The following is a 22,744-nucleotide window of genomic DNA, read 5'->3' as shown; positions in this document are numbered from 1 at the left end:
ATTTATGACTAGTCCAGTTGAGGATCTATATACCAGTTGAGTCAATTCAATAATAATATTTAATAATAATATTTAAAAAGCCATTTGTGCAATACTATTTTTTTAATTCTTTCTTTTTTTTTTTTTTTTTTAGAGACAGAGAGTCAGAGAGAGGGATAGATAGGGACAGACAGACAGGAACAGAGAGAGATGAGAAGCATCAATCATTAGTTTTTTTATTGCGACACCTTAGTTGTTCATTGATTGCTTTCTCATATATGCCTTGACCATGTGGCTACAGCAGACCAAGTAACCTCTTGATCAAGCCAACGACCTTGAGTCCAAGCTGGTGAGCTTTTGCTCAAACCAGATGAGCCCGCACTCAAGCTGACGACCTTAGGGTCTCGAACTTGGGTCCTCTGCATCCTAGTCTGATGCTCTATCCACTGTGCCACTGCCTGGTCAAGCTATGCAATACCATAATATTTTGACTAGCTTATCTAAGTACTAAAATTTCACTAGTCTAGTGTGAGAAAGGGCCTAGCATTTAACTCTTCCTGATGTTAGCATTCCTACAAAACAGAGATCTGGCCATGGCCATTTGTTAGTTGTGCACTGGGTGGTCCCTTCCAGCTTACAGGTTTATTTAATGGTGACTCCCGTCGTCACTGAGAGCAACAAATTTTTTCTAATTATCTCAAGTTCAAAATTCAAGACCATCCAAGAAATCATCAAGTCACAAGCAAGCCATCCACTTGATTTTACACACACAGGTCATCGTGCATGAACCACTAAACTGATTATGGAGCTACAGGAATTTTCTGCCTTAGTTTCCATAGAAGGATGCAATCGATGTCCATTCCAGAGAACATTTGGTAAACATTCTTTCTTGGTTTTTATTGCTGTGGTACAAAGAAGTTCTGTGGTTTGAACATTAACATAAACTAGAAACTAGTATAAACTAGGAAAGATCAGTAGAGGAGTGATTTTCTGTGTGGCCTAGAACAAGTCTACTCACCTTTCCTGGCCTCAGTTTCCTTGTTTGTTAATGGTAGTTAAATTTTATGTCTTTAGTTTCCCAGTTCTAAAATACAACGATTCTTTAAGAATCTCTGGAAAATACGATCACAAAAAGTTAAAAGGTTTTTTTGTTTATCCAATCCATTTCATGAAAACCTTTAGAATTATTTCAGACAAACGCACTTTGAGTAGTTTATCAAGTAGATGCCCTGGCTATTAATCATTCCGCAGGTATCATTCTTGTTCTTTCAATGCTAATTATTTAATGGAAGGGAGAGGCACTATTAAAAACCCCCACATACTTTTGTAAAACAACGTTTTAATTTCAATTTTCTGTTTACAAAAAAGACAAAGAGAATAGGGAGTGAGGTGGCAGGAAAAACACTTGGTCGCCCCCAGAGTGTGGAGGAAGTGGCCACAGCCAACAAGATTGGGTCAGACTACTCTTCCCTGCGGTTACTGGCAACAGCAAACAGAAAGAAACCCAAGTGTGGACCAACGCTTTTGTTAACAGGGTCAGTCTGTTTAGGCAGTCAGCTGATCTCTTAAGTCCACCGCCATGAGGAAGAAAAAGGCTCAAGTCAGTCTAATGAGGCTGTGGCTCTGGGTGGGCTTGGGCCTGTTTCCTGCGAGATTTGGAGGGCTGTCTCCAGGGTGCATAGCGGCGCCTACGTAGATTTGGAGTAAAACCTCTATGAACCACAGGGGCCGGCTGCTGATAATACGGTGTGGGGAAAGGGGGCCTTGGTGGCTGGGGATCATATATAAAGTCAGTTTCCAAGTCAAATCCTGTCTGGGCAGGTGAGGGGACATCTGAATGGAAGTAGTTGAAGAACTGACCAGACTGGAAAGGTTGGTCTGAGGAAAAATCTTGAGGACACAACAAGAACTGGGGGGGCATCTCTGAGTAACAGGGAATGGGCAGAGACTGTGGGGGCAGGAGTGGGGGCAGGGTTAGGCAGGGAGCTGGGAGCTGGAGCAGGGGTCCATGCCCGGGAGGAGGTAACGGTGGGAATGATGGGAGCGACACGGTCCGGGGTCGGTGGGGAGCTGGGAATGGAAGCAAGGATCCGTGCCTAGCAGGAGGTAAGGCCCGTTGATTTCTGCTGGTCTGAGGCTGTCTCTCAACTCCTTGGCCAAGTCTGTCCCTTGCAGGGCCACGTTTGATCCACTGGCTCACCGACTGGCGGTGCGGCAACTCCACACCCCAGGCGTCGGCCACGTGGGCCAGCAGCAGCTGGGAGAGGTGCCGGTGTGCGCGCCCATTCCAATGTACCCCGTCACCATGCCGGTGCTCCCCCGCATGGCGGAAGTGAAAATGCAGGTCCAACACATCGAGATTGTGCTTTTGCGCCTCAAAAGAACTGTAGAAGTTGGCTTCAATCACCGGTTTCTGCAAGGCCATGGACAGCTGCTCTGGTGGGAGAAAGGGCGCAGTGATCTTCTTGCCCACAGGCATGGCCGTGTTCCACACCAGGAGGCATGACTCTGGCAGCACCTGGCCCAGGTGCCTGAACAGGTTCTCCAGGTTCTTCCGGTAGCTACTAAAGGAGTCATCCCTATACCTGGAGATGTCCCAGAGGCAGGAGTTCATGATGACCACGTCCGGGGTGTGCTTGTGGGCCTGCAGCTCTTCCAGGACAGCCTGGACATACCTGCTGTACACGCGCGTGAGGAAGTAGAAGCGCACAAGATGGTGGCCGGTGCAGAACTCGCGGACCTCACGGTAGTTGGTGCCATTGTGCATGCCATCCCTCAGACCTCCATCCACCAGCTTGTCCTGTTCGAAGCTCAGCTCCCCCTTGATCCTGAGCTGCTCGTAAGTGAGCAGGCAGTCCTTCTGCAGCAGGAGTACCAGGTCCTTGTACACAGACCTCTGGACGGAGTCTCCCAGGATGACAACGAATTTGTTGTGGAGCAGCTGCCGCACTTCGGAGGATAGCAGTTGGGTCATGATGCCCAGTCAGGTGGCCCAGCTCCTTCCTTTGCACACAGGAGGGTCTGTAGATAGCTAGGACAGAAGGAGAGAGCAATTGGGAGTAACCCACCCTGGGCAGGCCCTCTGTGTGGGTAAGACTCAGGGCTAGGGATGAAATTTGGCCTGAGAAAACCGCAGGGGGGAACTCCACCACCTTACGGCTGGGAGTGGGCTGAGGGAGTAAGAATGGAGCCTGGAGCCAGAAGCCCTGCTTGGCCTGGCCTCAGCTCTGGCTGGGACTTGACCTCTGAACCGCTAAGGCTGCTGCTGGAGGCCCAGGTTCCACCTAGCCAGGAGGGGCCAACCTGGCCCCGCCCTCTGTCTGCTGGAGGTGCAAACCCCCACTGGGAAGGCAGCCCAGATGGCTGACAACTGGAGACTGGTTAAACAAACTTTGGGGCTGCTGAGTAATGAGGAATGTGAGTAAGCAAGAAAGTGGAGAATGTGTGTGATATGTAAAGTTGAGAAAATTACAAGACCATGTGTGCCTCATACACTGAAACTATATGAAACAGATATGCATAGATAACACTGAAAGAAAATATACAAAACAGAGTTTTAATAGTAAGGTTATGGGTGAATTGCTAATATACTTTATATAATCTTATATTACTTTTAATAACTGAAAAAGAATTCAGTGGAAGGCAATAGAAAGTAACAATTCATGTGCCAATAGGTCTTGTATGAAAGAAATAACATTAGAAATAATTCACATGTGTTTCCGCTGTAATACCCTTTGCTTTGCCATTTTAAGATAACAATATGCCCACGTCAAATAGGCTACTTTGGCATAAGGATGATTTTGAGCCCAAAACAACTGAGAATCAACAGAACACAGAAAGAACTCTCTATATTCTCCCTATCTGCCTAAAAGCAGTGTACACCTTCCGCTTTGAGGAAGGTACCCTTTCCCCAACTGGACAGAAGAGTCCAGGAAGAAGGCAGGGAGTTGTAAACACTAAGATAAGTTGGCATGTAAAGACCTGACTAAAATAGTCCAGGTTTTCCATCAGTTTGCCCACAATATATCATCCCCTGAAGTGCAAACCCTGTCTCCTTTGTTAAAATGGTATATAAACCCCTGAATCTGCTTCCTTCTTTTCTGTGAACTCGAGTACACAGAAATATTAATAAAAATTGTGTGCCTTTTCTCCTGCTAACCTGTCGTTTGCTTTAATTATAGGACCGGAAGCAGGAGTACCAGGTCCTTGTACATGGACCTCTGGATGGATCTCCCAGGAGGACAAATTTGTCATTCAGAAACTGAACCTGAGAGGTAGAGGAAAAGCATACTGAATAAAATGTTAAAAGTTGTGAAACTCATCTTCAAAACTTCAGATGAAGTTTATTTCAAGCTGCCCTTTACAACCACATCTACTAATGAATAAAAGGTAGAAACACACTTCAGTAACTACTAACAAATCTCAGATGGGGAGAAAGATGTTATTCACTGCTTGTACCTACAAAGAAGTTGTTAAAATCCACAGTGACTTGATACTTGTGGGCGTTTATGCATTAGTAAACATTTTAATAGGTGTGGTGGACAGCTTATTAAATGACACATTCAGTTTTTAAAAGCTATGGGTACAAGTACAAAAATAAACACACGAAAATCGGTAGAATATAAAAGATGCCCTAAGACAACAGTTGAAAATATTGGCTTAATTTCTTCCAGAGACTCTCCATGCAGCTCTGGCCAGGTAGCTCAGCTGGTTACAGCACTGTTCCAATTCACCAAGGTTGTGGGTTCAATCCCCAGCACAGGGCACGTGTATGAAGCAACCAATGAACATACACCTATGTGGAACAAATTAATGTTTCTCTCTCTCTTTTTCCCTCCCCCTCTCCCTTCCTCTCACTAAAATCAATCAATAAATAAAAAGCTTAAAAATAAGACTTAGTTTATTGCAACAAAATAAAACTTAAAGCAAACTCCAAATCTTTTTGGGGCTCAGGCATGTTCATTTGTTTGCAATCATTTATTCATTCAACTCATTTATTAAGCTTCTACTAAATGCACCATATGGGGGATATAAAACTGAGTAAAACTTAGTGTTGTCCTTCACAAGTTGATTAGAAATGTTCACTGATAATTATAACACAAAGTGGAGAATGCTAAGTGCCATGAAAACAAGGAACAGATGCTGTAGACTGTAGGGGTCTATGTGAACTATATTTCTTTACTTCAGACTCATGTCTCCGAAGTGCTAAGTGCAGGGGACATCTATTCCCAGTGTGTTTCCAAGATTCCCATGCCACCCAGCTCTGTGTGTCCCCATTGTGCTTGGCGCTCTGGTCATAGTCTGTGCCTAGTACCCTAGAGCATTGAACATCAACCCCTGTCATTCGAGTTCTCTCCCCGAGGTTGGCAGATCTGATAACCTAGTGCTGCCTCCTTTAGTGCTATTTTGCTTATATGGTCTGATGGATTCTTTCTCTGGATGTGAAGTGCCTTAGACTTGGACTCACAAATGTGAGTCAAATGGAGGCACTTAAGTATACTGTGAAGAGCATTGTTTTTGAAGCCACACTCTCTGGGTTTCAATCCCAACTCTTCTATTTGTTAGCTCTTTGTTCTTGGGCAAGTTATTTAGCCTTTGTCTGCCTTAATTTTCCTCATCTGTAAAATGGGACTTTTAGTACCCACTTCATAGATTTGATGTAAGGATTAAATGTAGTGTTTAGAACAATGCCTGACAAGTAGTAAGCATGGAGAAGAGTTACTACTATTATTACTAAGTTTCAGAAAACCAGGTAAACCATCTGTAAAAGGGGGGTTACAGTATTTCTGCTGTTTGTCTCAAAGGGTTCTGTAAAGACCAAATGAGATAATGCAAGCAAAAGATTTTGAATTAAACAAACTTAATGTTTATTGAACTAGATGCTAGGTGCTTTACAAATGTTATCCTATTTATATGATAATTCCTATTATTCACCTTGCATAGGGAAGGGCATTGGTGTGATGAAGCTAAGACTTAAAACCAGTGATTCCCAAATCTGTCTCTATAGGAGACCTCTTTTAGACCAGAACCCTCTGAGGGCCAGTCTGAATCCTAAAGCTTGGCTTTATGTCACAGAGATGAGATAAGAGAAGGAAGGATCCTTTGCTGTGAGCCTCTATGCCTAGGCGGGCAATCAATCATTCTGCCTGCTCAGGAGAAGTGGTACTTGGCTGTGTGGGGGGTGGGGTGGGGAGTGAGAGTGTGTGTAAATAAGAGTGTATATTTTTCTCAATCCTTACCATGATCTCAAGCAAGAGACATGCAAAACCTAAAAGACTTGGATTTTAGAATAACCAAAACAAAATTCTACAGACTCCTGAGCTGCCCTGCCCTGTATCCTGACCAGTGAACTTAACCTACCCAGATGCTATTCTAAGGTCTGGGACTCAAAAATCAGGCAAAAATGTCCACCTAAGAATTTGTTGTTCTTCTGCTGTGGATCATGCTGATAGGACTGTAGAAAAGAAGAAAAAATGACTGCAAAAGACCATTCCAGTTAGAAGTCGAAACTGAAAGTAAGTTCATGAAATTCTTGATGAAGGGCACCACAGCTGTGACAGGACTAACAAATCAGATACCCTCAAGACTACTGTTGTGGGAAAGAATCCTTTAGCTAAGATGTCAAACATTAAAAACAAAACCACCACCCCCAATAAAGGAGGGGGAACTATTGCGGGGGGTGGGGTGGGAGAATAATATGGAGAGCTAAATCTTTCATATTAAAAAATTGGTCAAATACTTTCATTTTCAAAGTTCATGTTATTTATAAAACTGAAACAAAAAAAGATCAGTGGTCTTTTTAACCTAGGCTTTTACCTTGCTTTAAATTTGCTAAACTCACTTATTAGTTTTGGTAGCTATTTTATAGATAGATTGCTTCATTCATTCATTCAATAGGGATCACTGAGAACCAGATACTGTGCTAGCTGGAAGGAGTAGGTATAAACATGCAGTCTCTTCTCTCAAGAGAAGGAGTATGGAGATAGACATGTAAAGAAAAAGGAAAGAAGGTAGCAGTTAGCATTGACGTATGTAAATAAAGCACCTAAGCCTGTAGGAAAGGTCAAGGGGGAGAGAAGGTATATGGACGATCATTGCAATCTGTGATTCCAATATCAAATCAGTTTTTAAAGAGTCCCCAAGTCACAATTATATGCAGTGTCATGTTTTTCTGTTTTCAAAGTAAAATTTGACTTTGGGCTAAAACTTTGACAGAAATATACATTAATAATGGCTGCTACTATAATAAATTACTTTCAAGTATCTTGCTTAGGTTTCTGTTTGGGGATATAATTTTTTAATAGCTTCATAAGCCATGACTTTTAAATCATTGACTATTGCTTTATAACCATCACAAACCAAACACATAACATTAATTTTCCATTAATCAATGTGTTGTAGAAATTAGGCTAATTTTCCTTTTCTTATTGATTTTAGTTACAGGAAAAGTGACACATTTCATAAGACAGTAGCTCCAGAGACTGCAGAGAAATCTTAAATTACAGGAGTAATCACTAACAATTAAGATATTATTTCAATCGATTAGTTGTAGAAAGTACTTGTAACTAGTTGAGAAGTTTCTTGCATATGACTAACCATCTTAATGCGACATTAGACTGGGTATATAGTTCATTTCTTTCAAACTGCATTTTTGGTGATCAAATCAATGCTTTGAACTTTCTAAGATCCCCTTAAGTTTTACAGGATAGTATAAATAAGAAAAGAATTATTTTTCATAAACTTAACTCTACAACTTAGCTATGATTTGGCATTTGCTTAGTTTTCCAAGTGGAATTTAAATTTGTCAGTAATTAAATTGCATGTCATATAAAGTTAACAACAACAAAAAAAACTAAAAAATAAAATAAAGCAGCCTTGGCCAAGTAGCTCAGCTGGCTAGAGCAACATTCCCATAAGCCAAGGTTGCGGGTTTGATCCCCAGTCAGGGCAAATACAAGAATCAACCAATGAACGCATAAATAAATGGAACAAAAAATCAGTTATCTCTCTAAAGTCAATAAAATTGTTTAAAAAGGAAACAATTCAAACTTCTCTTTGGGAAAGCTTAATGAATGGCCTGTGAATTGGGGATCGACTTGGGACAGACAAGTCAGTTAACATCCATTCCTTTATATAACCTAATAGTGGGGGAAATAATTCAGGCCTACTATTTTAAAAAGTGGTTTTAGGGGCAAATTTTTAAAACTACATAAAAGCGCTGTGAGATAATAAGTTAAATAATGCAACAAAAATTATTTCCAAAAAGCCATTGGAAAGACCAATTCCAATCCCTTACCCTCAATAACCTCACCTTTAGCATAGGTCTCAGTTCTACAGCCCATTAAGTAATTCAGTAAAAACTTAAGAGAACACTTGTGTCTATCTGGGGTTGTGACAGTTGTCATTCTGCAAATCTGCCTCATACCTCCAACAACTTTCATGGTTCCTTATCCCAACCCTAAGTTAGCCAACTCTACCCTACATTGGGCCCATAGTCTAACTTGGCTGTTCAGTTAGTCCTTAAACACATCTAAAATCTCAGACAAAAGTTACATAAATGGAAAATGGAACCTGCAATAGTGATCTTCAAATTGAGCTCAGTGTAACCACAAGTCTGTTTTGTGGAAACAGGAATTACTGTGGACATACTCAATTAGTATCCCTACCATCTCCATCAGACCAGTCCGAAATTTGTGACTTTTTTAATAAAAAAATCAACAGGAGACTTTCATACACTGAGGGGTCTACAAATTACCAAGTTTAAAAATCCTTAAGGCATATATTTTTTCCCCACAGTGATAGCCTAATATAGAAATTTCCTATGGACAACAGAAAGAAATGCAGGAGGTATTCTTTATGAATGAGGCGGTGTTCATAATACATGGTATGCAAGTAACTTCTATAAAAACAAAAGATAAGCTATGGAGCTATAGAGTCAGATGAACTCATTTAAAAGAAAACAATTTTAACAAAGATTTCTTAAAAGTCAGAAATCAAATCAGTTAACGTAAACAACATGATTATTGGCCATGTATTGGTTATGACAAACGTCCACATTACGGTCTCAAACCATTAATTAAACTACATTTGCTAACCTTCCTATTACCATATTAGTCTAACATGAAAGATATAGGAAGGCAGTGGTCTAACTTTCACTTCCGGAGACACTTAAGTCACACGTGAACTCTGGCCTGACCAGCTGTGTGTTCGTGGGTTGGCTGCCCAACATTCTGAGCCAGTGTTCTTGGCAACAAACAGGGGTTCTATCCCCCACCTCACGGAATAATAGTGAAGATAAAAAAAGATGACGTCAGTGTCTGTGAGGGGTCTAGTATAGGGCTTGCCGTGCACTAGGTGCCTCCAAACTTCTGTCACTGCAACGGCTCCCCGCTGGGACTCGGCAGAAAACCCATCCAGAGACAGCAAGCACCTCGCTTTGTTCCCTCCCTCCAACCTTCCAACCCGCAGGCCCACTTCTCCTCCCTCCCCCCTCCCCCCCAGAGTGTACCTCTCAGACGCGCAGGGATCCTCCGCTCAGGTGGCCCGGCCGCAGCCTTCCGCACATTGCTCCAGGATGTGCCTGGAGAGGGGATAATTATGCGTTCCACTTTTTCCTCAGTCTCCTCAGGCTGGCTCCTACCGTAAGCATTCAACACATTCTAGTTTCTTTCTTCAGAAAGAAAAGAAACTTCTTGGACTCCACCTCCAGGACAGTTCCTATCTTTTCCTCCCCTTCAAGGTCACTTCTTAGAAAGAGTTTGTTTGCACTGGCTGTGTCCTCACCTCCCACTCACTTTTTTGTTGTTGTTTTAACTTTAATTTGGCTTCCAACTCCATCAAACCGAAGAAATGTGTGTCAGTAAATCACCAATGATTCCTTGTTGCTCATTTCAATGGCCATTTCTGGGTCCTGGTGGAATCCGTAGCCTTTCTTTCCGTTGCTTGGCAACTGAGCTACTTTAGTGCCCCAGACCAGGCCATGGAGCCATTCTCAGCACCAGGGGCCAACTTGCTCCAACTTAGCCATGGCTGCAGGAGGGGAAGAGAGAGAGTGAGAGGGAGAGAGAGAGTGAGGGAGAGAGAGAAAGAGAGAGCAAGAGAGAGAGAAAAGGAGGAGGAGGAGGTGGAGGAGGAGTAGGAGGAGGAGAAGGAGGAGGAGTAGGAGGAGGAGAAGGAGGGGGGGAGGAGGGAGAGGAGGTGGAGGTCGTTTCTCCCGAGTGCCCCTACTGGGAATGGAACTCGGGACATCCACGCGCCCGCTGGGCCAACAGACCCGGGACAGTAGTATTTCCAGCTCTGGGGACTGGAACACCGGCGACCACTCCCCTCTGAAAAAATTCTAGAGCGTCTGACACCCTCTTCTCTCACCTTCCCCCATTGCCTCTGTGAGTTTCTCTTTCTCCAGCAAATCCCCAAATGTTAGTCTTCCTCAAAGCCCGCTAATCGACTTCTTTTTTCTCTGCTTCAGTGTTCCTCCCCCCGGGTAAACTTACCCACTACAGCACCCGTCAATAAGGTGATCACAAGTCTTGATTTACTCCAAACTATCCGGGTTTACCCAGGTTTTCCCAGCCTAATTAATAGCTCTCCCCCTCCTCCCACCCAAATCCCATTTTGGATGCAAACAAATTATACAGCTCCCTTATCAATTACCATTTGTATGTAGATGACTCTGAATTGAGGCCATAAAGCTCAGGGGCCCAGAGGGTGGGCCCTGGAGTCAGACCCCAGGGTTTACACCCCGCTTCACCCTTCACAACCTCTGAGACCCTGAGCAGGTTAAGTGATCTCTGAGCGTTTAAGATTCCTCATCGTCTCGGCGCTTAAGATTCCTCATCACCCAAATGGGAACTACGCGAGGGATTTCTCCAGAAGTGAGGGTTATGTGGACTTATCTAAAGTCATTAGCGGAGGTCTGCCACATTTTTAAGTGCTCAAGAAATTTAGCTAGCCCAAATTTGTCTCCTGAGTTCCAGAAAGATTCAGGTTAAGTACAAGAAAGTTCCAAGGGGGTGGGGAGGAGGGAGGGCAAGAAGTAATTTAGTCTGTTTGGGCCTCTTATCACTTCTAAATTCTCTAGACGCCCATTTATCTTTCCAACCAACTGTGGCTGAATTCCTAAAATAATTCTCTTGTGACCTTTGAACGCTCTTCCTAAAGGTAAATAGTGATCCTCGCTGGGATGATGACAACATTTTCTTGCTGTGCATTTTTGGAGTGCTGCTGTATAATTTATGCTTGAAACATTGGCATAAGTACGTGGAATTAAATTCTGCTTCTGAACTGCTTGGATCAAGTCATTTTTATTTTTCATGGCTGTGGCTATTTCCACTATTCCAAAGACATAAAAATTATACTAAATGACACCTGGATATAGAACAGTTCAACCATTCCTTGGTAATAAAAAATAAGATATAATTCTTGAAAAAATACTTTAGGGAGGAGGATGGTATAATAATGTATTTTGGGAAGCTGAGTGTAACAAACAATTTCACCTTTGTTTTAGATTTTATCATTAACTTTTTACTTTCTATAAATTACTCTTAACCCTTAAGAAAGTGCTTTAGTGTGATTGAAATACTGTGTAAAATGGTATTTTAATTTTATATGTGTTTTCAAATTTCACATTTTCATTTTCATTTGATATGCTAGCATAAGTCCAACGGTTTGCATTTAGACTTTGTTTTTTAACCAGGGCTACGATCCTTCCTTCTGTGCATCTCCCAGAGCCTGGGGGTGAATTATGGAGCTTGTGTGTACTCAGAGGGCTTTTTCTCACCTCTTCATGTTTGCTCTGTAACTCAGCATTGAATGTTTCCTAACCCTTTCTTCTACCAAAATTCTGCTTGTCCTTTAAGACCCGGTTTAAAACTGTCTAGTTCTGTCTGCGAGCCTTCCCTATTTTCCCAGAGAGAAAAATCTCTCGGTCAGAGCACATGGTTCCGTTTTGTACTATAATTAAATGCCCATTAGCCTTTCTACCCCAGTCCATCGTCGTCCTGGGTGGCCAAAGGGCTTTCACTCATCCTTGTACCCCTCACAGCCCAGTGTTTTATACATAATAGTTAGCATTCATTGAGCATTGACTCTGTGCCAGGCCTATTTTGTTCTCACAAAGTAATGAGGTAGGAACTATTATTATCTTCATTTTATGGATGAGTACACTGAGGCTTGGAGAAGTTATGCTAGCTTATGGTTGTTTGCTAGTAAAAGGCAGAACTGTGAATCGTTTTATTAATGTTTACTTTTTAAATTAAATTTATTGGGTGACTCTGGTCAATAGGGTCATATAGGTTTCAGGTGTGCATTTCTATGATCCATGATCTGTGTATTGCATTGCGTGACCATCACCCAAAGTCAAATCATCTTCTGTCCCGATATATATTTGGCCCCCTCTAATCTTCACTGTTAGGTAAGCTTAAGTTTTTGTTTTGTTCCTTTAGGAGGAAATATAGCACCAGAACCTGAGCTTTTAACCTCAGCTTATATTTGTTGAAATCTTGAAAAGAAAAAAAGTCCTACCTAAAAAAATACATATCTGCATGTAGTTTTCCTTTTTATTCTCTGTTGAAAAACAAAATAAAGCAAAGCACAGCTTTTAAATTTTTCCATGGGAAGAGAATGCAGATATGAAGTCAATTTAGGTCAATTTTTATCATTCTGATAACTAATTCCTATTAATGTTCCAATGGAAAAATCAGTTACTGCATAAAAGCTATATTTTTATACTTACGCTGACTACTCTAGATTCTAATCAGTAGTTAAATAAAAAGTTCCCATGGTTGGAAAGGAAGGATGATGTGGAGCTAATAACAACTAAGTTAATTTCAGCTGATGAACAGGTTGGATTCTGACAATTTGTGTCCAGGAATGGCCACAAAAGCCCATCTAACCAGTGAATGTTAGGCTGAGTCAGCAGGCTGGGGTTTCTGCCGCCTCCACAGCTCACTGAACCTCTCTTTTCATCCTTTAAATGAGAGACGACCCACATGCTCCTCTAAAGAGATTACACAAAAGGGCTTTTAAAATAAATGTTATTTTACTGTTGTTACTATTAACAGTGTAGTATCTGAGTACTAAGTGCAGTAGTGTTTCCATGGGGAAATAACATTTTTGAGAGTTTTTTTTTTTTTTTAATTCGTTTTAGAGAGAGAGGAAAGGAGAGAGGAAGAGAGAAACACTGATCTGTTTCTGTATGTGCCCTGACCAGGGAGCTAAGTACCAACCTTTGCATATCAGGACGATGCTCAGTCTAACTAACCGAGCTATCAGGTCAGGGCTAACATTTTTTTGTTTAAACTTGGGATTTTAAGAGCCAGTCTATGTCTGCCTTGCTCCCTACCTGTACTGTATTTTAGAAGAATCTGGAAGACTAGTTTCCCACTGCTCTGTGTTGGCAGCGGGACTGAGGATGTCCCCCTGGTTTCAAGCCCCAGGACTGGGAACAGGAAGAGGACAAGGCCCAGGTGAGGAAGCTGACAGAACAGGAGTCTAGGCTTGGGGACATGATGCAAAAACTAACTTCTGACACTAGGCTTGTTCCCTAGCCCTGTTTCCCTTGCCTCAGCTCTACCTACGTTTGAATCTGTGAGCTTCTTCCTCCTACTGCCATGCCCCGCACAGCTCTCCACTTCTCCTCAACCCCTTGGGAACAGAACTTAGCAGCTCAGCGCTATCTCAGGGTGAATTGTGAAAATCAATGGCAATGCTCCACCTCAGCATTTCTGGAGGATGGAATTTACTAGTTAAGGGAACTTTCTAGTAAAGGAAGTATTTACTTATTACTTTGTAACAATGACTTAACTTATTTAGTAACATTATGGAGTACCCACTCTAACAGTATGTTACATGTGTTACCTGCTTACTTATTTATTCCTTTTAAGAACCCTGAGATTGGTACTTTCCCCTCCCTCCATTTTACCCATTCAAAAATGAAGTTTGCAGGTTGAGTCATCTGCCCAAGGTCATCTATTTGATAAAAAGCAGAGCTGGGCGTCACTGATGCCAAGCCTTTGTGGTCAACCACAGCTTACAAGATCGCATATGTAACAGATGCTTCATATCCTCCTTTGTTCACAACCTGTTTCCTTTCGCTGTACATTTTTAGAGACTTAGTAGTTTATCAGAACTTCTTATTATGAAATACAGTTTTCTCTTTCAGGCTGTTCAGTAAGTGGAGGCGGGATGGAGTGGGCAGGGATGGTGATTCCTTCCTACAGAAAGTGCCCAAGCAGTGAGAATGCCGAGAAGGGCTGATCAGAGATGCAGAATCAATGCTTAAAATAAAATGCGAAAACTGGAAAGTACTTACTCATTAAAGTAACTGGTGATTTTAAAATGTACCTCCCAGCTGATTCTGGATCTCTTTCCTAAAGACTCCTTTCTCAGCTTGTAGATCAGTCACAGGTTGGAGAGAGAGCCCAGAGCCTGGGCTGCAAGGCAGATAAGCTCATTCTGGGTGCTGCTAGATTTGTGAGCCAACCTCTGGGGAGAGGGTGCCATTTCCGGTGGCATCTGGGGCAAATAACACGAGTCAGCATTTATTTTCTTGCATTGGGAAGTGGAAGACTAATGACTGAAGCTTTAAGACACTAGCCAGTATGAAAACACAAAGTGGTTAGTAAGTCCAAGATATAGCATCTTCCTGGAGCTTGACTCTGAGCTTGTTTTCATTTCACATTTCTCAGTACTTTGGGTATAGCTCTATTGACTGTTTTATTTTCACAATTTAGACTCTCTGCTCTTATTACCTGAGCTTGTGTGGTTTGTTCACAGCTGAAAAGAACTATGAGTGAGGAAGAAAGGAAAGATGGTGAGGGGAGAGAAAGGGGAAGTGAGAAAAGAGAAATGCAGAAATGATAAGAGGAAGATTGTCCCTTTTCTAATTAATTTGTAGTAGCAATAACCCTGTACTTTTCTGGGGTGCTCCTCCCAACACCCTGTGGGTAGAATAGCTTATTTCACAGCTTGAGAAAACTATATAGGTCTAAGCTGCCAGTCTTAGGTAAACACAGAAAGTGGCAGGCCAGACAATTTTCTGATTCCTCCTGTTCTTTTGAAACCAACAGGGAACGGGAGGGGGTAGAGGTACAGGAAGTTGTGCTCTGATTGATTAGATATAGATAAGCTTGGAAGGATGTGATTTAGAGGAGGGAGAGGAATATCATCACCTCTGTTACAAATACCAAGATGAAAGAGGGGTAAATTAATCAAAACAAAATAAATGAAGAAATAAAGCTTCAAAGAAGTTTTCTCCAGTGAACCTTCTATAGCTGTTTTAAACACTTTAGAATACAGCATTTCTCCATTACATTAAATGGTATAAAATAACAAACAAACAAGAGTAACAGATCCCAAAACAGTCCTGAAATGCATACCCTATGTGCTTATTTATTTTATTTTTTTTAATGCTATGCTATTTAGGGGAACTGGCCTATAAAGCAACATGGTTGTCTTTTCTTGGAAAAGGTCATTTTATTTTACTTCATTGCTTACTCAGTGTGTGGCTTAAAAATTAATTTCACACATTACACATTGCTTTTATCCTCTCATCTGTAGCCATAAATTGTTATTTTGCTTTTTTTTTGTGAATTTTAATACAATCATTATTGTGTCTCAAGGCAGAGCTTCATCTAGAGCCCAAATGGTAATCTGAGTTTGAAATTTAGATCCGTCTGTTACATAACTTTGAAAATGTGCCGTTATTTGATCAAGCATGTCTGTGAGTTGCACATCTTCCCAGTTCTTTAGATTCCAGTGAGTCTGTATATTGTGAGAATAAAAGAACAATCCAGAGAAGGGTAACAAAAATTTGCATAATCAGCACAAGACCACAGAACAGAGGAGCTGTAATAATGCAAATGATAATCTTGGTTATACTCATTAACTTTAAAATAAAGTTGCCACAGGCCTGACCTGTGGTGGCACAGTGGATAAAGCGTCGACCTGGAAATGCTGAGGTCGCCGGTTTGAAACCCTGGGCTTGTCTGGTCAAGGCACATAGGGAGTTGATGCTTCCAGCTCCTCCCCCCTTCTCTCTCTCTGTCTCTCTCTTCTCTAAAAAAATGAATAAAATAAAGTTGCTGAAGACCAAGCAACAGATTTTCTACTGATTTCCTTACTTCTAAGACCTTCCAATACACAGAGACAGTAACGACTGTTCGCCCAGCCCCGTGTCCCATTCCACAGCTCAGTGTGCTGGCTTGCTTTCTTACCCAGCAAACCTGGCTTTTTCCTAAAGGATAATGAAAACTTTTGTGTCAAGTTTTACCCATAGAATGTGCTGTCTCACAACAGATTCCCCCTTCATAAAGTAAGGCGAACTCTAATTACTTTATTTTGCAGATGGTGAAACTAGGGCTCTGAGAAAGCTTGAATGACTTGTCACCTTAATGACGCAGTGTGGGGACCCGGAGCCCTGACTGCAGTGTGTCATCTCCGATGTCCTCTGTGTGGGAGGCCAGACCTGGCGCACTGCCATTATCGTCATCCTTAAATTATTTTGCTTATTTTTTTAAAGATTTTATTTATTGATTTTACAGAGGGTGGGGGTGAGGAACAAGAAGTAGTTTCTTCACTCTCGGTTCACTGTTTGCTTGTCGTAAGTGCCTTGACCAAGCAAGCCCAGAATTTGAACCAATGACCTCAGTGTTCCAGGTCCATGTTCTATCCAATGTGCCACCACCTGCCATGTAATCTTGGTTATTTTTAGGAGGCATTTAAGGCATGTGGCATAAAACTTCCAAAGGTACAAGGGATATGAGTGAGAGGAAAGTCCATTTCCCTTTATTGCTCCTTAACCCCTCATTTTCTTTCTAGAAGCAATGCTAGCTTGACCTGTGGTGGCGCAGTGGATAATGTATTGACTTGAAATGCTGGGGTTGCCAGTTTGAAACCCTGGGTTGGCTGGTCAAGGCACATATGAAAAGCAACTACTATGAGTTGATGCTTCCTGCTCCTCTCCCTCTTTTCTCTCTTTCTCTTTCTCTCTCTGCTCCCATTCCTTCTCTAATATCACTAAATAAAATCTTTAAAAAAAGAAAAGAAGAAGCAATACTGTCATCAGCTTCTCGTCTATTTCACCAGAAATATATAAATACTCTATATAGATATCCTAAATCTCTCTGAAATATGTTATTCTTTTTTCCTTTCTAAGAGTGATATTAGCTGAGAAATGAAAAGTGGTCTGATTCTGGGTATATTTTGAAGGTAGAAATGATAGGATTTGCCCGGGGAGAGGAGGTGGGATGTGAGGGAAGGAAGAGAGATAAGGCTAGCTCCCTGGTTTTTCGCCTGAGCAACAGGAAGGATGAAGTTGCCATTTACTTAGACGGACAAAAGTTGGGAGAAACAGGTTAGAGGAGCGGAGGTCAAGTGTTAGGTTTGGGGCTTATTAGGTGTGAGATGGCGTGGACACATGTAAATTGAGATGCTGAGTAGGGATTTGGATAGACAAGTCTGGAGTTGAGGGGAGAGGCTGGAGAGAGCAGTTTTGGTTTGGTTAGTCACCAAGAGAGAAGGTGAAGCTCGAGTAGAAAGGAGATCTGAGAATTGAGCCCTGGGCACTCCAGGTGTACCGTATTTCCTCATGTATAAGACGCACTGTTTCCAAAAAATTTGGGGTCTAAAAACTGGGTGTGTCTTATACAGTGATTGTAGATTTTTTTACTTGCATTTCCCGCTTTTTTGCATGGATGAGCATTTGTATGAATTTTATGATGAATAAAACTTGAGTTCAATAACTTTATTGAACTTTTTTTTTTTTTTTCAAATTTCAGGCCCCCAAATTAAGGTGCATCTTATATATGGGAGCATCTTATACCTGGGGAAATATGGTAAGTGGTCAGGAAGGTGAGAAGGGACCTGTAGAGGAGACTGAGAAGGAAGAGTCTATGAAGCAGGAAGAAAATGAATGTGAAGTTCTGAAAGCTGAGAGGAGAAAGAGTTTCAGGGAAGGTCGCACAGGAGGGACTGTGTGTCGGAGGTGGTTAAGACAGGGGGAGGTTTGATCATAGGCTGTAGCACCTGGGAGACATTGCTGGCCTTGATAGAGTGGACGGGACAAAGGCTGGTTAGAGTGGTTAAGAGAGAATGGGAGAACTGGAGACAGTACTGCCCTCCATGAGTTTTACTCTAAAGAGAAGCAGAGAATGAGAAGTTACCTAGAGGGGAAAGTAGGGTTAAGAGTTTTATGTCTTTTACAATGGGACACATAATAGCACATTTGTGTGCTTATTAGAATGATTTAGTAAATAGGAAAAAACAGATGATGCAGGAGCAATAGGGAGGAACTGCTGGAGCAATGTCCTTGAGTTGGCGAAAGGGGTGGGAGCTAGTGCTCAAGTGGTGGGGCTCGCCTGGGATAGGAGCTTGGACAGTTCAAGCAGAGAAAGCATGGGGAAGATTGAGTACAGAGCATAATGCTGGTGTATGGGTAGGTGTGGAGGTGCCTGCTTGTGGGGGGTTTCCTGATTGTGCTTTGTTGTTGAAGTAGGCAAATAGGTCAAGGTCACCAGCTGAGAGTGAACCTGGGGAAGGTGGTGTTAGGGCAGGGGTCGGGAACCTTTTTGGCTGAGAGAGCCATGAACACCACATATTTTAAAATGTAATTCCATGAGAGCCATGCAACGACCCGTGTACATTACGCATTATCCAATAAAAATTTGGTGTTCCGGAGGACAGCTGTGATTGGCTCCAGCCACCTGCAACCATGAACATGAGCGGTAGGAAATGAATGGATTGTAATACATGAGAATGTTTTATATTTTTAATGTTATTATTTTTTTTATTAAAGATTTGTCTGCGAGCCAGATGCAGCCATCAAAAGAGCCACATCTGGCTCATGAGCCATAGGTTCCTGACCCCTGTGTTAGAGGTTTGAGAAACAAGAAGATATGAATAGCTGACTAAGCCATGGGAGAGGCTGAAACTATTGAGCAGCATGGAGACCTGCTTAAAGCTGGGAGCCCTTGTTTTGTTTTATTTTTTTGCTCCCATTTTAGAATCGTTTTTATTTTTCAATTCCAGTTGACATATATTATTATATTAGTTTCAGGTGTATACCTCAGTGATTACACATTTATATAACTAAGTGATTATCCCAATAAATTTTGCACCCATCTGACACCGTACATGGTTATTAGAATATCGTTGACTATATTTCCCATGCTGTATTTTACCTCTCATAATTATTCTGTAACAACTAATTTGTACTTCTTAATCCCTTCACTTTGTCCTCCCATTCCCTCAACACCCCTGCCACCTGGCCACCATAAAAATGTTCTCTGTATTGCCCTGGCCAGATAGCCCAGTTGGTTAGAGCAGTGGTCCCCAACCCCCGGGCTGCAGACCAGTACCAGTCCGTGGGCCATTTGGTACCGGTCCACAGAGAAAGAATAAATAACTTACATTATTTCCGTTTTATTTATATTTAAGTCTGAATGATGTTTTATTTTTAAAAAGTGACCAGATTCCCTCTGTTACATCCGTCTAAGACTCACTCTTGACGCTTGTCTCGGTCACGTGATACATTTATCCATCCCACCCTAAAGGCCGGTCCGTGAAAATATTTTCTGACATTAAATCAATCTGTGGCCCAAAAAGGTTGGGGACCACTAGGTTAGAGCACCCTCCCGGTAACCAATGAATGCATGGATGGGTGAAACAACAAATTGATGTTTCTTTCTCTTACAAAATAAAAAATAAATATTCTCGGATCTATGGGTCTGTTTCTCTTCTGCTCCTTGTTATGTTGTTGTTGTGGTTGTTTAGATTCAGTTGTTGATAGATGTGTATTTATTGCCATTTTTATTGTTCATATTTTTAATCTTTTTTTAATTAAAGAAGATCCTTTAACATTTCATATAATACTGGTTTGGTGGTGATGAATAGTTAGTTTTATCTTAACTGGGGAGCTATTTATCTGTCTTTTGATCTTAAATGATAGCTTTGTTAGGTAGAGTATTCTTTTTTTTTTTTTTTTAAAGATTTTATTTATTCATTATAGAGAGGGGAGAGAGAGAGAGAGAAGGGGGGAGGAGCTGGAAGCATCAACTCCCATATGTGCCTTGACCAGGCAGGCCCAGGGTTTTGAACCGGCAACCTCAGCGTTTCCAGTTTGACGCTTTATCCACTGCGCCACCACAGGTCAGGCTAGGCAGAGTATTCTTAATTGAAGGTCCTTGCTTTTCATCACTTTGAATATATCTGTCAATCTCTTCTGGCCTGTAAAGCTTCTGTTGAGAAATCAGCTGACAGTCTTATGGGAAGGCAGCCCCTATTTGAACTGAGGGTGCTCAGCATGAATATCTGGTTTTCTCTAATCTGTTTCAGCCACATGGGTACAAGTCCAGAGTAGCCAAATGTTATATGTAGTCAGGATTAGGGTTTTACTTTTGGTTTCTACTAAAGTATATTAATATGCTACTACAAATTTATAATTTATTTTAAGCCACAATTTATTTAAAGCCAAGCTCATAAAAGCCAAATATTTTAATTAGACAGTAAAAAATATTCTAAACAAGGGCAAAAATAATGCTCCTTTAACATTAACAACCCTTTAATAGTTCCAGCCACAGATCAATTTAAACTTATCTTTTAGAGTCATTATCATTTCATGCACATTTTCTATTTCAAGGAACACTTCTTTTTCTTCTTGGAACAGAATGCTTCAAGTGGGCCAGAAATCAGACTGCTAAATATTTACATATAAATGAACTTAGTTCAGCCAGCTAGTGTGTGTTTTTGGTCTGTGTCTGGCCATCTTAAGAAAAAGGACCAGACCCTGGCAGGTTGGCTCAGTTGGTTAAGAGTGTCTTCCCAAAACAACTAGGTTGTGGGTGCGATCCCCAGTCAGGGCACACACGGGAAGCAACCAGAAAAAGCACACGACTGAGTGGAGCAGCAAAGGCTTCCCTTCCCCCTTCCCTCTCTCTCCCTTCCTATCTCTCTCTCTCTCTGTCTAAAAATCAATAAAAATTAAGCCTTGGTGAGATAATTGGTTAGAGCATTGTCCTGCAGTGTGGAGGTTGCTGGTTCGACTCCCCAGTCAAGGCACATACAGCTTGATGTTCCTGTCCCTCTCTCTCTCCCTGCCTCTCTCTCTCTCTCTCTCTCTCTCAAAAAACAAAAACAAAAACAAAAAAAAGAAAGAAAGAAAAGAAAAGGACCAAATTTGGGAAATCACAAAACAATATGTACTTTATTTGCTTGCCTGACTTGAAACAGTTTACATATTTTTGATCATTTCTCTTCAAAGTATTTTCACTTAACACTCTTAAACACATGAATAATTTGTTTCTATTGGAGCACAAGGACTTCTCTGAGAGCATATTAAAATTTTTGAGACTCAGGATTAAAACTTCTCATGAGTTCAATTTAGTAACATAACTAAATTCTGTACCAAGTCAGTACATTCAAGCTTTTGTGCTATTGAGCAGCAAGGCTAGAGATGTTGGGATTTGGAATGTTATGGGTTGAAACCAACTTGGAATGCCAAGTTGGTTTCACCAGGATGAATGGAATTTGAGAAGTATATTTATAAAACACCCCATTCTGTGAGATTTCTTAAACTTTTCTACAAACTTTTGGAATTCTTGTGTTTTACGCAAGTTTTATATTCTCCAGTTTAGTTTAGGGTTCAGAGCATGGACTTTGCAGGCACAAAAATTGAGTTCAGAGTCCCAAGTTTGTAACCTACAAGCTTTTTCACCAAAAAAGTTACTTAATACTCTCTGACCCAGGTCCAGCTGGGGACACTGAGTATGCAGTGATAATGCATGGTGATGGACAGAGACTTGGCTTGGGGGCTGAACATACAATACAGTGTACAGATACACTGTAAAACTGGGCACCTGAAACCTGTGTGATTTTGTTAACCAGTGTCACCCCCAATAAATTCAATAAAAAGGAAAAAAAAGGTACTAAGTAGACTGAGGCATTTAATAAATGCTCAGTGGTAGAGCCTTTATTCTAAGAATTATTATACATATATCCATGTTTTTGTTTTTGTTTTTAAATACTTTATTGATTTTACAGAGACAGGAGAGAAAGGGAAGCATGGAATGGGAAGTAACAATTCATAGTTGCTTCATGTTAGTTGTTCATTGCTTGCTTGCTGTATGTGCCTTGACCAGGGAAGCCCAGGGTTTCGAACTGGCAACCTTGGCATTCCAGGCCGAAGGTTTATCCACTGCGCCACCACAGGCCAGGCTTTATATCCATGTTTTAATAGTATCAAATAATTACTAAATTATATTATTAATTTAGTAATATAAATATATACTTTAAATGGCTACCACCGAGTAAAATGTAAACCCCGAAAGGCACCCTGTTGGATAGGCCTAACTCCATGGACTGGTGAGCTCCTGTCCTTGCAGAAACAGGTTTTAAAAGTGGGAGAGGCGACAGAGATCATCCTTAGGCCATCTTGAGGCTCAGGGAGGTCAAGCAGTCACCCAAGTCACACAGCCAGGCTGAAAGTAGAGCTTGGATTAAAAACTGGCCTTCTGAATCTTGGTCCCATAGTCCCAGAGCCACAGGTCATGAATTTCAGGGAAAAAATAAATAAAGTGAGAGGTTATATATAAGTCTTTTCACAAAAAATAATTTAATACCCTAGGAGAATTTGGCCTTGAATTATTTAGCAATGTCCCTCACCTCTAATAGGTCTCAAATACCCCTATGTTTTATGTTACCAGTTAGTTGACTTAGTTGTTTATTAGTTACAACAAAATTTCCTTTCTTCAATCCATATTAGCATAAACTA

General features: G+C 41.4%; 1 protein-coding gene across 5 annotated transcripts in view; it reads right to left on the bottom strand.

The window, feature by feature from the left end:
- Positions 1 to 1,365: 1,365 nt before the first annotated feature.
- The window catches only part of PCED1B (PC-esterase domain containing 1B), a 155,198-nt gene continuing 133,819 nt past the window's right edge, over positions 1,366 to 22,744 (bottom strand). For 2 of the 5 annotated variants that reach the window (XM_066369036.1, XM_066369038.1), the window contains 2 exons: positions 9,488 to 9,559; positions 1,366 to 3,010 (listed from right to left, as the gene is read on the bottom strand). In XM_066369036.1, coding sequence (XP_066225133.1) covers positions 1,586 to 2,953 — 1,368 coding nt within the window. In that variant the 5' untranslated portion in view covers positions 2,954 to 3,010; positions 9,488 to 9,559 and the 3' untranslated portion in view covers positions 1,366 to 1,585. Of the gene's footprint in view, positions 3,011 to 9,487; positions 9,560 to 9,773; positions 10,009 to 22,744 lie in introns of those variants that run through there. The other 3 variants (XM_066369039.1, XM_066369037.1, XR_010749256.1) reach the window with 3 other exon arrangements.

This window comes from Saccopteryx leptura, chromosome 2, assembly GCF_036850995.1.
Source record: "Saccopteryx leptura isolate mSacLep1 chromosome 2, mSacLep1_pri_phased_curated, whole genome shotgun sequence".
Taxonomy (NCBI): Eukaryota; Metazoa; Chordata; class Mammalia; order Chiroptera; family Emballonuridae; genus Saccopteryx; species Saccopteryx leptura.
Note: the sequence above shows the minus strand (reverse complement) of the source record. Positions and strands in the feature narration are given on the sequence as shown.